Source organism: Leuciscus leuciscus (genome assembly GCF_965113295.1).
Source record: "Leuciscus leuciscus genome assembly, contig: SUPER_11_unloc_3, whole genome shotgun sequence".
NCBI classification, from domain to species: Eukaryota; Metazoa; Chordata; class Actinopteri; order Cypriniformes; family Leuciscidae; genus Leuciscus; species Leuciscus leuciscus.
In genome coordinates, this window is record NW_028118544.1 from 482551 (window position 1) to 495783 (window position 13233).

A 13233-nucleotide genomic window follows, 5' to 3' on the forward strand; every position below is an offset into this window, starting at 1 on the left:
ACTAATACACATTCACTGTACATGTTATGTGGTTTATTTTATAGGTAAACTATGTTTGTAGTGTCAAGAGACGGACAGGTGTATGGGATATACGGCGATTGTTTTTTGTTTTGTTTTTTACCTCTGCGTGCGTTAGACGCGTTAGAGAAAATGGTCGCATAGAATGCATTAGAGAAAGAGAGTATTTTCAGCTTGACACTATCGCTGTTTTTCTGCACTAAACAAGGGAATTTTGCCAAGATATTTTCAGAGATAAGAGAAAAGATGTTATAGAATAATAATTTAATGAAAAAAAATTTTTGGACAAAAAACTGACATTCAAACTATTTTGGAATTTACTGAAAACGGCCCAGCGCGACATCCGACGGGTTTTCCCAGATCGCATCACATATATATATATATTTAACCAATGAGTGTAATAATTTTTATACTATATAACGTTATTGTTATTGTTTACAATAAGATCATTATTATTTCGAACTATCGCACCTAACCAATTAGTGACAAGTTATGGGCCACCATGCACGCCCATTTTAGTTTAACGCCTATTCTTCCCGTTTATTCTATTTCTAAAACGGCCCTCCTCTTCTGCATCACATCACGTGACATTATTATCTTCCGGTTCATGCTGCGGTTCCGTAACGTGTCATCACTGGGCATGTGCCGCTGTTGGTCGGGGCATCATGGCGGTGCCGTGGAGCCTGTGCTGGAGGAGCAGTGCTGGAGCTGCTGTAGTTCTGGATTGGTGTTGTGGGATCAGCAGAAGAGCTTTCACACACACGGCTTCTTCCGCGTCTTCCTCCGCTGTGACACAGGTAACGCGATCACGCTGATGATGATGATGAAGGTCACCGGTGTGAGCCGATGAATGACAGATCACTGCCTAACATGATCAGGTTTGAGATGAGGATGAGTGCGAATGTCTGGCGCTGTAATAGTGTAAGATGTCTTAGATCAGATGATTGCAGTCGTGTGTGTACAGAACTCCAGCCTGAACTCTGTGTTAAAGGTCATGAACTCCTGCATTAGAGACTCACTGATCAGTGTTGCATGCCATTCAATGTCACTGCTACACAAGATTGTTGCACAGGAAGTCTTGTGTTGTGCTTGTGTAAGTTGTGTTGGCAAATGTTAAGACACACTATATCCTGAGCACAGTTTGTACTATTGTTTTGATAAGTGTTGCACAACTTTCAGCTTTATATGATATGGTATTTATGTTTTTCAGGTTTTATTCCGGCAGGGCCCTGTACATAATTCTGTACATAATTTTAACAAACCAATGATCCTTGCAAGGTATGTCAATGTTGTAGCGACAATGGGTATGAACCAAACGCAGACTAATCTTCGTCCAGAATATTAATTCAAACTCTCTGTGAACAAAGAGGAAGATTTGGTCAGGACTTCGTATCCTTATCAATCTTGTCATGGGGTCCAGGCGCCAACCAGTCGGGCTATTTAAAAGAGCCCCCAGCATTAACACATAACTGATCAATGACTAGCTTTGTTGCCAAATTACTGATTGGTTAAGAGAAAGACAGAGACCAAGGTCTGACACAAGTGTCTTCACATCCCAGAGCCATAACTCACCCAGGCTCCAGAGAGTCTGTAACCAAAGACTTTTATTGGTTAACTGAAGGCAGAACTGGTCAACTTCGATAGTTTGCAAGACGGATCGATACCAGGAGATGTTGTTTTCCCCCACAACATTCCTGACCCCTTCCCCCTTAAGACCTCTGAACGAACAAACAGAGTTCCTTTTCTCGTCAATCCAGAGAACTGATTCTTACCAATAACTATACATAAAATCATTCAAGAACAATTTTCAATGGACTCAGGATCAAACAATCATGCAACTACCTAATCATGTGTGGTTTCCACCACTTATATGCATATTTTAATAAGATAATATGTTTTGATCCCATATAATTCATGTAAGTGTTATAACTATTAGAAGTATGAATGAAAGTGTGTACTGTTTCATATCAATGCTATCTTACGAACACAACTAACAAGATGACTGGAATTAAATCTGTGTAAAATGTTTCATATTCTGATAATTAGAAATCATGCCTAAACTGTTGCATCTGGTTTTTAAATAGAGAACCCCCAGGGAAGACATGATTTATGACTTTGCAAACAAAGCCAGTGTCTAATTGGTCCGCTCTCTTCAGGAGGGGGGACAAACTTTGAGTTTAAAATCTTGGATTCTCTGTTCGCTCTCTCGCTCAGAGTTCGTTCAAAATGTTCTGATACAGAAGACCTCTCAACAAGTGCAGAACAAAGACGGAGACGGCAGACGATGGTTATAGTAACCATGTAACGTTAACAGACGAGCAGATCAACCCAAATTAAGATCAGATGGGTTAGATTCATTTCCAGTCATCTAGCTCCTTTCCATATCTCATTTTCTTTCTTTCTTTTGTGTTATTCTTCTTTTCCGATTGAAAGTCTCGGTTTTAAGTTAAGTTTTGCTGCAAAGTTTCGGTCCACGATTCATGGCTGCAACGCACGCTTTCAACTTCAAACACTTTTCAACCATCCGACATCAACGCCACAGACATTTATCCAAGCACGAGGAGGCAAGCCAATGAATGAACGAGGGAAACCCCCTTTGATGCTCAACAAAAGGGAATCCCCAAAAGCAAAGACCAGCAAGTATACCTCCAGACTAAAAGCTGAACTGGTGTAGGCTACTGATATAAATTTAATAACCTGTCTAAGAAACGATAGAAGGGTTAAATTAATGATTTGATGGTTCGTTCCAGGTCAAGTCTTATAAGTGCATAAACTTGAGATTTCATCATCTCACTCTTAAACTCACTCTTAAAACTCAATCTTTCCTTACTCTTTTTCCTTCTGCAACTCGTATGAATGTGTGTGTGTGTGTGTGTGTGTGTGTGTGTGTGTGTGTTAGATATTAGTTTTTATGTGTTAGTATATAATCAATAAAGTATTGTTCGTATTTTAACAAAGAGATTACTTGTGTTAATCTGCGTTATACATTTTATTGTCTTGAACTTCGATCTAAGTTACCGATGCTTTTACCCGTGATTATTTCTTAATTTATTGTTAGCTGGGGATTAATTCTTTCTTGGCCAGGAAGATATTATATCTCCTAGAGTTAATACTTGTTTATGCTTTCTGTTCATTGGATGAACTGATAAAATGATCTATTGATTCTGCTACGGTAAATTCTGAAGATAATTAAAATAATTTAATTATTAATTATTGATCATTGATTCGTTATGAATAATAATTAATTAGATTTATACGTGGGCGTATAAACGCTGCAATGTCATGGATAGTAAATTTGCACTACTAGTTTGTACATATGTGTATAGGTACACTGGGGCTAGTTGTCACAGGGAAGGTGTAACATGGACTATAACAAAAAAACTATTAGGGTCAAAGTCTAGTTGCATAATGTTATGAGTATTACTTATGACAGTTTCAGTTAGCCAAAACAGTTTTGTGTGTATTTATTTAATTTTTTTTATGAAATTATTGAAACAAAACTATTTAGCTGCTGTTCAGAAGTTTGAGGTTAGCTGGATATATATTTTTCTCTTTAAAGAAATAAATAGTTTTAGTTACAGTAAAGACATTTAAAATGTTACAGAAGATTGGTTTCAAGCAAATCAGCTTATTAATTCTTTTCTGAAGGATCATGTGACACACAAGACTGGAGTAATTAAAGGTGCTCTAAGCGATCCCGGGAGTCGTAACTTCTTGTTGACATTCGAATTGTTGTCAAACAAAACGGAGGCTAGCTAGACCCTCCCTCCTCCTCCCTCCTCCCTCCTCCCCCCTCCCCTCCCTTCCGACATAAAGGAAAGTCAAAATAGTCACTACAAACAAAGTTAAGTTTTACTGATACTTCATTCAATGTGTAATGTCGCCAAGTTAGATAAATGCTTTTATATATTGCAGAACAGAATGCAGAAAAAAAGAAACATTATCTTAATCGTTTCACCACCTGAGGTTCACTGCATGAAAAGTGGGATTTTCGACAGTTACCGGCGCTGTAGATTGTCGTGGAAGTTCAGGTTTACGACTGCAAACGGCAATTTACAGGCAACACTGCAAACTGTCGGAAATTGTCGGAAATTGACGTGGGACTTGCTTGCCCCGTGACCCCCCTCCCTCTAATGCTTTAACATGTAAATGAGACTGCTGTGAGCTTTACAAATGCAAATGAGGGTAGCAGGGGGAGTTTTATCCCAGGTGACTAAAAGGTATTAACTTAATTCTAAAAAAAATACAATACAATACAATATTTATTTATAACGCACAATTAAAAACAGCCAAGGCTGACCAAAGTGCTGTACAGGGCAATAGATAAAATGCAGGGCAGAAACAGGACAATAAAAAATTAAAAAAAATACTAAAATAAAAAAAAGGCAATAGTTGTATCATAGTCAAGGGGTATTAAAAGCAAGAGAAAATAAATAAGTTTTCAAGGATGTTTTGAAGATGGAAATTGAGGGAGCTAGTCTGATATAGAGGGGTAGACTGTTCCAAAGTTTTGGGCCTGCAGTCGCAAAAGTGCAGTCGCCTCGTTTTTTAAGTCTGGATCTGGGCACGATAAGAAGACAGTGATCACTGGATCTCAAAGTACGAGATGGAGTGTACGGGCAGAGGAGATTGGTCAGATATTGGGGGGCCGGTTTGTTAAGAGCTTTATAAACAAATAGTAACATTTTAAAATCAATCCTGAATGTGACAGGTAGCCAGTGGAGTTTGAATAGCGCTACCACTTTTGGAGCAATGCACAACATGTTGCAGAAATTTTTACTGCCCTTTTTGTGATAGCAGTATTATTAAACAGACAAAATGGGACAAATTGAATAACCACATTAAAATCCACTTTAAAAGGCTGTTGTTCATAAAGGAACATCTGGACTTACAGTGTACAGTGGCAATATATATTATTTTACATTTATCCATTTGTCAGACGCTTTTATCCAAAGATAGATGGTTTTCTGCATGATTTAGACAAAATATTAAATTATCTTCATTAATGTCTAAAGGTTACACAAACAATCCACACTGAAACTTAAGCTAACAAAACACAAACAATTATATTCCTGTATTCTCACAGTAAACTGCCATGCAGGCTAGAATTGAGAAACATTATTGGATAAATCTTATAATTTATATTTCTCTGGGCCAATCGGAATCTTAGCACTTTTTCTCTTGGCCAATCAGAATCTTAGCACTTGCGTCATAATCTTGAAGCACACACAGCGTCAACAACAGCTGAGCTCGCCATTTGCCTGGCTACCGTGCGAGTCTAATGGAAACTTACGCATGAATTTTTCTGCATTGAACTTGTTTTAGCGCCTGCCAAAGTGAATTTTTGTCCCGCCAAAGTCTTATTTGATCGGTGAGTAATGTAGATGAACGGCTGCGTTTGTGACGGGGCGCATGTTTTAACTTAAAGAACGACCAGAGAGAGAGAGAGCCGGTCGCGCGCGCGCACTCTCTGTGTAAACAACTTCTCGTTAGCTTTTGGCGCTTTTTTTTTTTTTTTAAAGTTAGCTTGCTGCTCATGGTTCATGTTCAGTGTCCATGTTATTTTAGCTGTACACGAGAGATTATGTCAATTTGGGATACTAAACTGCACGTAAACCGATAGCAGCATGGCATAGAGTTCTGAGTCTGACTGGCTAACTTAGCTCTTTGCTAACTAAGTTAGCTTGTCCATATAGCAGCTTGCTACGGGGTTCACAGATGATGCAAGGTGGGTTTAAAGGTGAATTGTCTAATTTATAAATGTGCGTCGTGAATGTGACACCTAACGTAACAACGTTACCAGGCAGAGGAGAAGGACGATGAGGTGATTAGATGAAATATAAAATCGGTTGATACAAATTGGGCCTGAAATTTTATACAAACATTTTGCAGTATTATTGGATTCGGATGAGAATATCAGGGGTAATCGTTTTCTCTTCATTTATAATTGCAGTTTAAAAATTAAATTCTTTAACTTTATATATTTTATTTTACATTACCTCTGTATAAGCGTCAAGATATAACGTTACCCCCTTCAATAATGTACGAAGGAAGCTGCAGCCCATTGAGGACACCAGCATGTTGCACAATACTGGTGAGTACTGATGACAACTTAAACATAATATTGTGTTGTGTACAACATAAGTCACAGGCTTATTCATGTGTTTTATCTAATAAAGATTGTGCCATGTGTCTCCAAGTGGAGCGTCCTGGCAGTGAAATGTCCACTCCTGGTAAGTACTTTTCCCCCTGCACAAAACATTGCTCTGCACAAAGTCACACTCCATTCAAGACAAGTAGTTTTTTACTGCTTGTGAATAATCTATTTTAAATATATACAGTGCTGGTCAGAGTTATTTAAGCTGCTTAATTAAGAGTGAGAACCTACTCATCTTGAATGGACAAAAAAAAGCGAATGTTTTTGTCTCATCTTTCCATAGAACGTTTGAAAAGTAACTGACACTACTGGACCTTCAAACGGGCAGCGTTCTATGGTCAGAGTCTGGTCGTCCCTCTGCCCGTTTGAAGGTCCAGTAGTTTCAGTTACTTTTCAAACGTTCTATGGAAAGATGAGACAAAAACATTCGCTTTTTTTTGTCCATTCAAGATGAGTAGGTTCTTCTCACTCTTAATTAAGCGTAGTAATGTCTCCAGTATTTCATTATTAATTTAGTATAGGCAACATGACCGAACTTACTGGCTGACTCATGTGTTTCAGACTCTAAGTCAAACTTTGAATGTCTTGTGGAAGCCTTCTCTGACCCGGAGAAATGTGCAGCCAGATTTCAGCGCAAGGAAATTTCCAGTGAGTATTCACTTTATCTGTTGCCCCAACCTTTATTTCTTTTTTCAGTGGAAAATAAATTTAGTTTTGAGGATTAACATTTCAGTATTTTTCTACAGAGATTGGACTTTAATGGCAACCAACAATCCCAATGTTCAAAGAAGGTTCAAATGTCTGTAATGCCAGCAGACTAGCACAAGACAAACAATTGTTTAAAAAATACATAAATGTGTATATATAATTTTAGAAAATGACAGATGGTTTTGCTAGATAAGAACCTGATTTCTCGACTGGGATTGTGTAGAGACTCTGAAGCTGCATTGAGACGGACATTTGAACCGTCTTGGAACATTGAGATCTTTGGTTGCCATTAAAGTATATGCCATTAAAAATATGGAAATGTTTTCCTTAAACTTAATTTCTTTTCCACTGAGGAAAGACAGACATGGATATCTTGTCACTCAGTGTGAGTAAATTATCAGGAAATTTTCATTTTGAGGTGAACTAATCCTTTAAGGCTGATTTATACTTTTGCGTCAGACCGAAGCCCGAGCCTCTACGCTATAGGCTACACTGTTTCATTTATACTTCTGCATTGTTGTCCCTGTTGACGCACAATTACACATGCAGAAAGAAGCCTGTGAAACCCGAGGGAGGCGTTCTAGACCAATCACAGCGCTTCCGTCCACGTAAAATTGACGCATTGTTACATTTTGGGAGAGGTGCACGTCAGGGTGTGCTAAAGGGTACGCTATGTACACAGCCTACTCTGTAGCTACAGCGGGAGGTCGACGCATAACTATAAATTGGTCTTTACTTACTGCTTGAGAATCAAGTTTGGTAACAGTTTATTTTATTGGCTTAATGACATGTTTCAGACAGTCTTGCTTAGAAGAGCAGAGTGTGGCAATTCTTACCTTTTTGTTTGATTTCAATAATTGTACATTTTTGAATATTCTTTGTTTTTTTCGCCCTTAAGATGCTAGCGCACCTCTGAGCAAAGACCTGTTGACACCCAGTAAGTATTCATCTCATCGGTCACTTTTGTATTTTGTCAGGCCTTGTGAAATGTAAGAATATTCAGTTTTTCATGATTTCATCATAAAGCAAGAGGTCATGGGAGTGATGGCTATTATTTGTTTAATAATTGTAAATAATCCTGTAATTTACAGGAAGCAGTATGCCATCTTCTCAACTCTGAGACAAATTGTGGGCGCTACGAACTGGAGCAAGGTAAAAAAAATTAAAGAATCTTACATTCTTTTATTTTTTTACTTTCATAAAAACTTACAAACATTTTAAAGGTAAGATTCAAAGAATATGCTTTCATTCTCTTGTATAAGAAAATAGATCCGTTATAGTTTACGATCTTAATCATACATTTTGTTTCCATAGAGTAACCTCGCCTCATAACGAGGGCGTAACCTCACATTTACTCAGAGCTATGTCTGCAAGTCCAGATTTTCATGACGCTGATCATGACGACATTATAAGTAACTTTGACTATTTTCTCCTTGTTTCATTTTACTGTGACTTGCGTTGTTTTTATTCATATCACTCTCATTTAATTGTTTTCCAGCTGCCTGTAAGACGTACTACGAGACAGTACGCAGGCGCTTCAGGTACAAACAACCAGATCTGGCACTGCAGGCCGAAGCTGTGAAGAGTTCAGCTCGGAGTCGAGCGAGAAGAAAGAGGGTAAGATTTTTAGTCAATGTGACTATTTTTCAAGTGCATTAATAGATGTTTTGTGTCCATACACAGTGCATCACAGTACTGATTGTCTGTATTGGTTGTTTTTACAGCTGCTAGAAGCGAGACGGTGTGCTAGGTGAGGATGACGTGGGCATTTGGAAGTGCGCCACCATAGATCTGATGTCCGATGAAGTTCAACCACCAGCTCACAGAGCTCTGTGCTACGCTGCAGTCGAGATTAGAGGCGACTCCTAAATACAGGGCAACGCACCACAGACGTTTTCAAAGTGGATCGAATTCAGAGAGAACGCCGCTAGTCACCTACAGCTCCGAAGATGAAAACAGACACTGAGCTTCCAATTTGTTGTGTGTGCAGATGATCTATGCTTTGTACATAGGTGTATATTGTTTTGTGTTTGTGCTAATAAAGCTCTTTCTTTGAATAAACAGCATGTCCCTGGCAAATTTTCCTTTCCTTTATAAATTCATGTCCTTGATGGTAATAATAGTGTAGTCCATAGGTTAACAATGACATGAATATACCACAGAATAGCATATTATGAATATAAAAAAATTATTTATGTATCATCATTTATATGAATATTATAATTTTTTGAATTTATAATGAGCGAGGGTGACCAATAGTAACAGATCTGCCAACCAATCACGAGTGATTTTTCTTGTTTAAACCACGTGGGTTCAACCAATAGTGAGTGAGGAAATTCAAGCCTTTCTCTGGCGGGAGCTGCTATTCATATGGTAATTAGAGCCATTCACACCTCCGGCGCGAGCGCTCTGCATACGTCATGGTTCGTTTCCGACAATATTCGGCACAGACGAACGCGACGTTCACAGGCTGTAAATTGTCGTTAACTGCCGAAAATTAGGGAGATTTACGGCCGTTTACGGGGTCGGAAATCCCAATTTTCATGCAGTGGTTATAACTATAACTATAGCTTCCATACAAGGACGCAATAATAGCAAGATAACGTTAGCTTCGCGTTTCCCAGTGAGCATAAACAACGGCGGCGGCGTAAACAAATTTTGTCAAAGTTGTCAATAGCCTATAAATGAACATTCAAATTCATAACAAACCGTGGGTGAAAACAATCATTCACACAAATTGTCGCCCTACTGTGAATTTGCTTGATCATTTACAATAGAGATTGATCGCTGCTAGAAACATATATGTTGTATTCACCAAAGCTAACGCTGACTGCATAGTTCTAGCTAATTACATCCTTGTGTTGGTTTGGCGAACATGAACGTCAGTTTAGAAAGAAAAATGGATTTACCTGTTCTGCAAAAACAGAGCAACTGAATGTCTGATTGGAAGCCCTTCTGCCGGCGGAGTTCTCGCCACCTTTCGAAGGTTTTTCCGATGTAAATTCGGGACTTCACGCGTTCCTTATCCTTGTCCCTCTTCTTTGCAATTTGTTCATCGAAACGTCGTCTCTTTGGTCGTGTGTCGACCATAATTCAAACTTCCCTCTTCATGCTTCTCTCTCCTCCACACACCCCCTTCATGTGTACACGCACTAACCCCCCAAACCACACCCCTCAAATACTTCTTGTCGGTGATTGGCTGGAGCACTGTTTGTTATGTTTCGTGGTGCGGATGAGCCCAGTTTGTTTTTGTTGGCGTTTGTGGAGCCTGTGGTGTCTAGAGAGACCGCGTTTTTTTACAGTGTGTTCGGGGGACAGGCAGCTAGCGGATAGTGAGGAGATGTTTGCTGTATGTGACAAAAAATGTTTGGGCCTAAAAAACGCGTCGCATCACTTAGAGCACCTTTAAAAAGAAATTAATAATATTATTCAGCAAGGATGCATAAAAAGGGACAATAAAGACATTTATAATATTACAAAAGATTCAAATAAACGCTGTTCTTTTGAACTTTATATTAATCAAAACATGTATCAGGGTTTCCACAGAAATATTAAGCAGCTCAACTGTTTTCAAATGTTTCTTGAGCAGCAAATCATCATATTAGAATGATTTCTGAAGGATCATGTGACACTGAAGACTGGAGAAATGATCACAGGAATAAATTACATTCAACTGAACAAATATATTAATTACACAAATACTGTATATTCAAATAGAATAATTTATTTTATATTGTAATAATATCTCATAATATAATAAATAATATATTATAGTATTACAAAATACTGTTTTTATTGTATTTTTTATTAAATAAATGCAGCCTTCGTGAGCATAAGAAACTTCTTTCAAAAACAAATCTTACCAATCCTGAACATTTCAGCGGTAGTGTTACTGTAACAATATATAAACACATAATATATAACACTGCATCATATAACATATACAAAAACACACCTTGCATTCTGTGCTGCCGTTCTTCATCTGAGTCACTCATTATCCTGAAGAAGACGATTAACACATCAAGTGATGTTCATTTTTAATCCTCTAAAGAGTTTGAGTTTACATTACAGCAACATTACCTTGACAGACGCTGTAAATACAGCTGAACCCAGTCTCTGAAATGCTTGTGTGATGAGAGGTCTGAAAGAGCCCACAAAGACTGTCAAGAGAGACACAGTCACAGTTAATGGACTGAAATCATGATTATGGATATTGCGGCTGCTGTGGGAGTGAATGGAGAGGAAACGTACCGGAGCAAAGGATCCCTTCTGAAGCCGGGACAGGGTCACTTCACTCAGCTGTCTGAAAGTCATAGTGAAGTCTGCTCCAGTGTCCTCCATTAGCTCAACACATCACACATCATACAACATTATATGGGTCATTCTCAGGAAATGCTGCCATTTGTGTGATCTACTACTGATTTAACTCCATACTGAACTTAACTATTTCTGACAGTTTGGCTGTTAAATATATAATAAAAAAAAAAAAACGATCTAATTAAAAAAAGTTTATAATGAAATTGTGTGTGTGTGTATGTATATATATATATATATATATATATATATATATATATATATATATATATATATATATATAATCAGTGTGTGTGTGTGTGTGTGTGTGTCTTACTGATTCCTTACTTTTTTTTATTTCTTTTTTTTATTGTCACAAATGACACCATTTCCTGAGAATGGCCAAATAACTTTATCAAATGAATTAATTATAGTAAAATTAGAGAAAAAAACAATCCAGCTAATATTTACCTTTAGAAGAAATGTAATCACATATGAATCCTTTTCTTCATTTCCCAGAAAGCCCAACTTTGCTTTGAACATCTCATGAAATCTACAACAGAAACAGTAAAGTGAGATCAGGAACGACTCAGAGAGGAATACAGTGATCTATATTGTCTAATGACAGGCTCACCTTTGATGGTAGATTTGTGGATACTCTCTCAATATTTGCTGAGATCTGAAGTAAATGAATTGACACGAATCACCCTTATTTATTCCAGACCAATACCAACAGAAAATAAAAGGATCTCTTACTGTGAAAGCTGATCTGAGGTCAGCAGTGGTTTCAGAGCTTCTAGAAGTTTCTGTAGATTGAACAGGCCAACATTAGCCTGAGCTCCTATACTGTACCGGCCCTCGTCATCAGACGTGTTGGGGACAAAATCTATACAGAGGAAACAATGCTGGAGCAATAACACACATTTAACAATAAAATTATTATATGTTATTATTATGGCTGTCTGTTTCACTTTCACTTATTAGAATATAATGAAGTAAAATAAAACAAGTAATGGATTAAAAAAAGTATGCAATTAATCAAGCCCCTCAACCCATATATATTATACTGTAAGTATATACAAAATTTATAGTAGATCTAAAGTAGCTTACTATTCATACAATTTTCCTCCACTTTTGCAGTATTGTATATATATATGTGTGTGTGTGTGTGTGTGTGTGTGTGTGTGTGTGTGTGTGTGTGTGTGTGTGTGTGTGTGTGTGTGTGTGTGTGTGTGTGTGTGTGTGTGTGTGTGTAATGTCAAAATGACAAAAAGCTTAAAAACTAAATTTATAGGAAGATGATTGCTAATATTATGAAAGTTTAAGTTAGACAAAGAAACATACTTGGGTCATATGATTCCATAAATCCAAATGGGCCATAATCAAAAGTGATAGAAAGCAGACTGAAGTTATCTGTGTTACAGACTCCTGTGTGAAGATGCAGATCATGATGTTGTGCATTTTGTGTATTAAGCTCGATCTATAATGATAAATCTATGTGATAACTAAACAAGTAAAGCAGAGTGAACTAACCATGAGCAAAACCAACCGACATCCAGTGGGCGATTAAATGTGCCGTTTCATTCAGCACTCGAGAGAAAAACACCTTCACACAACATGAAAACCATTCAAATATAGTGAGACTGATCAGACAATATAAAATAATCTTGTATTACAGCTAAACAGCAGAGAGACACAGATACTCACCACATACTTGTCAGGGTCATTTGTTGCTATAGATTTAAAATGCTCTTTAATTACAAAGTCCAACAACGTCCTGAAAATAAAAGATAAAAAGAAATTAAAAAGCAAATAAGAGTGAGAAAAAAAATATTCTCTCCCAAGTAAAAGTTAATATACCGTAGGACATCTAACTCTCCAGTTCTAGTTAATATCTCCAGTGAACCGATACGAAACCAGGACTTGGCCAGACGCAGAACAACCGCTCCTGATAGATACAGAGAACAATCACATAAAGCTGAGGAGGATAAAGAACTTAGTTACTCGATTTTTCCAAATCTGATCGTATTTTACCTCTTTCTTTTATGACACTGCCA

At 37.6% G+C, this 13233-nt stretch overlaps 2 protein-coding genes across 2 annotated transcripts in view; one reads left to right on the forward strand and one right to left on the reverse strand.

Moving 5' to 3' along the window:
- LOC309510152 (NACHT, LRR and PYD domains-containing protein 12-like) overlaps positions 1-13233 on the forward strand; it is a gene marked incomplete at its 3' end in the record, with an annotated part of 757492 nt that overhangs the window by 439362 nt on the left and 304897 nt on the right. The gene's annotated exons all lie outside the window — the stretch shown is intronic.
- On the reverse strand, positions 814-12928 carry LOC309510161 (protein adenylyltransferase SelO-like). Its single transcript, XM_082191232.1, has 7 exons — positions 12710-12928; positions 12521-12604; positions 11648-12062; positions 11135-11227; positions 10964-11043; positions 10839-10882; positions 814-929 (listed from the first exon to the last, which is right to left on the reverse strand). The coding sequence occupies exons 3-7, from the start codon at positions 11717-11719 to the stop codon at positions 877-879; spliced, it is 342 nt and encodes a 113-aa protein (XP_082047358.1). The 5' UTR covers positions 11720-12062; positions 12521-12604; positions 12710-12928; the 3' UTR covers positions 814-876.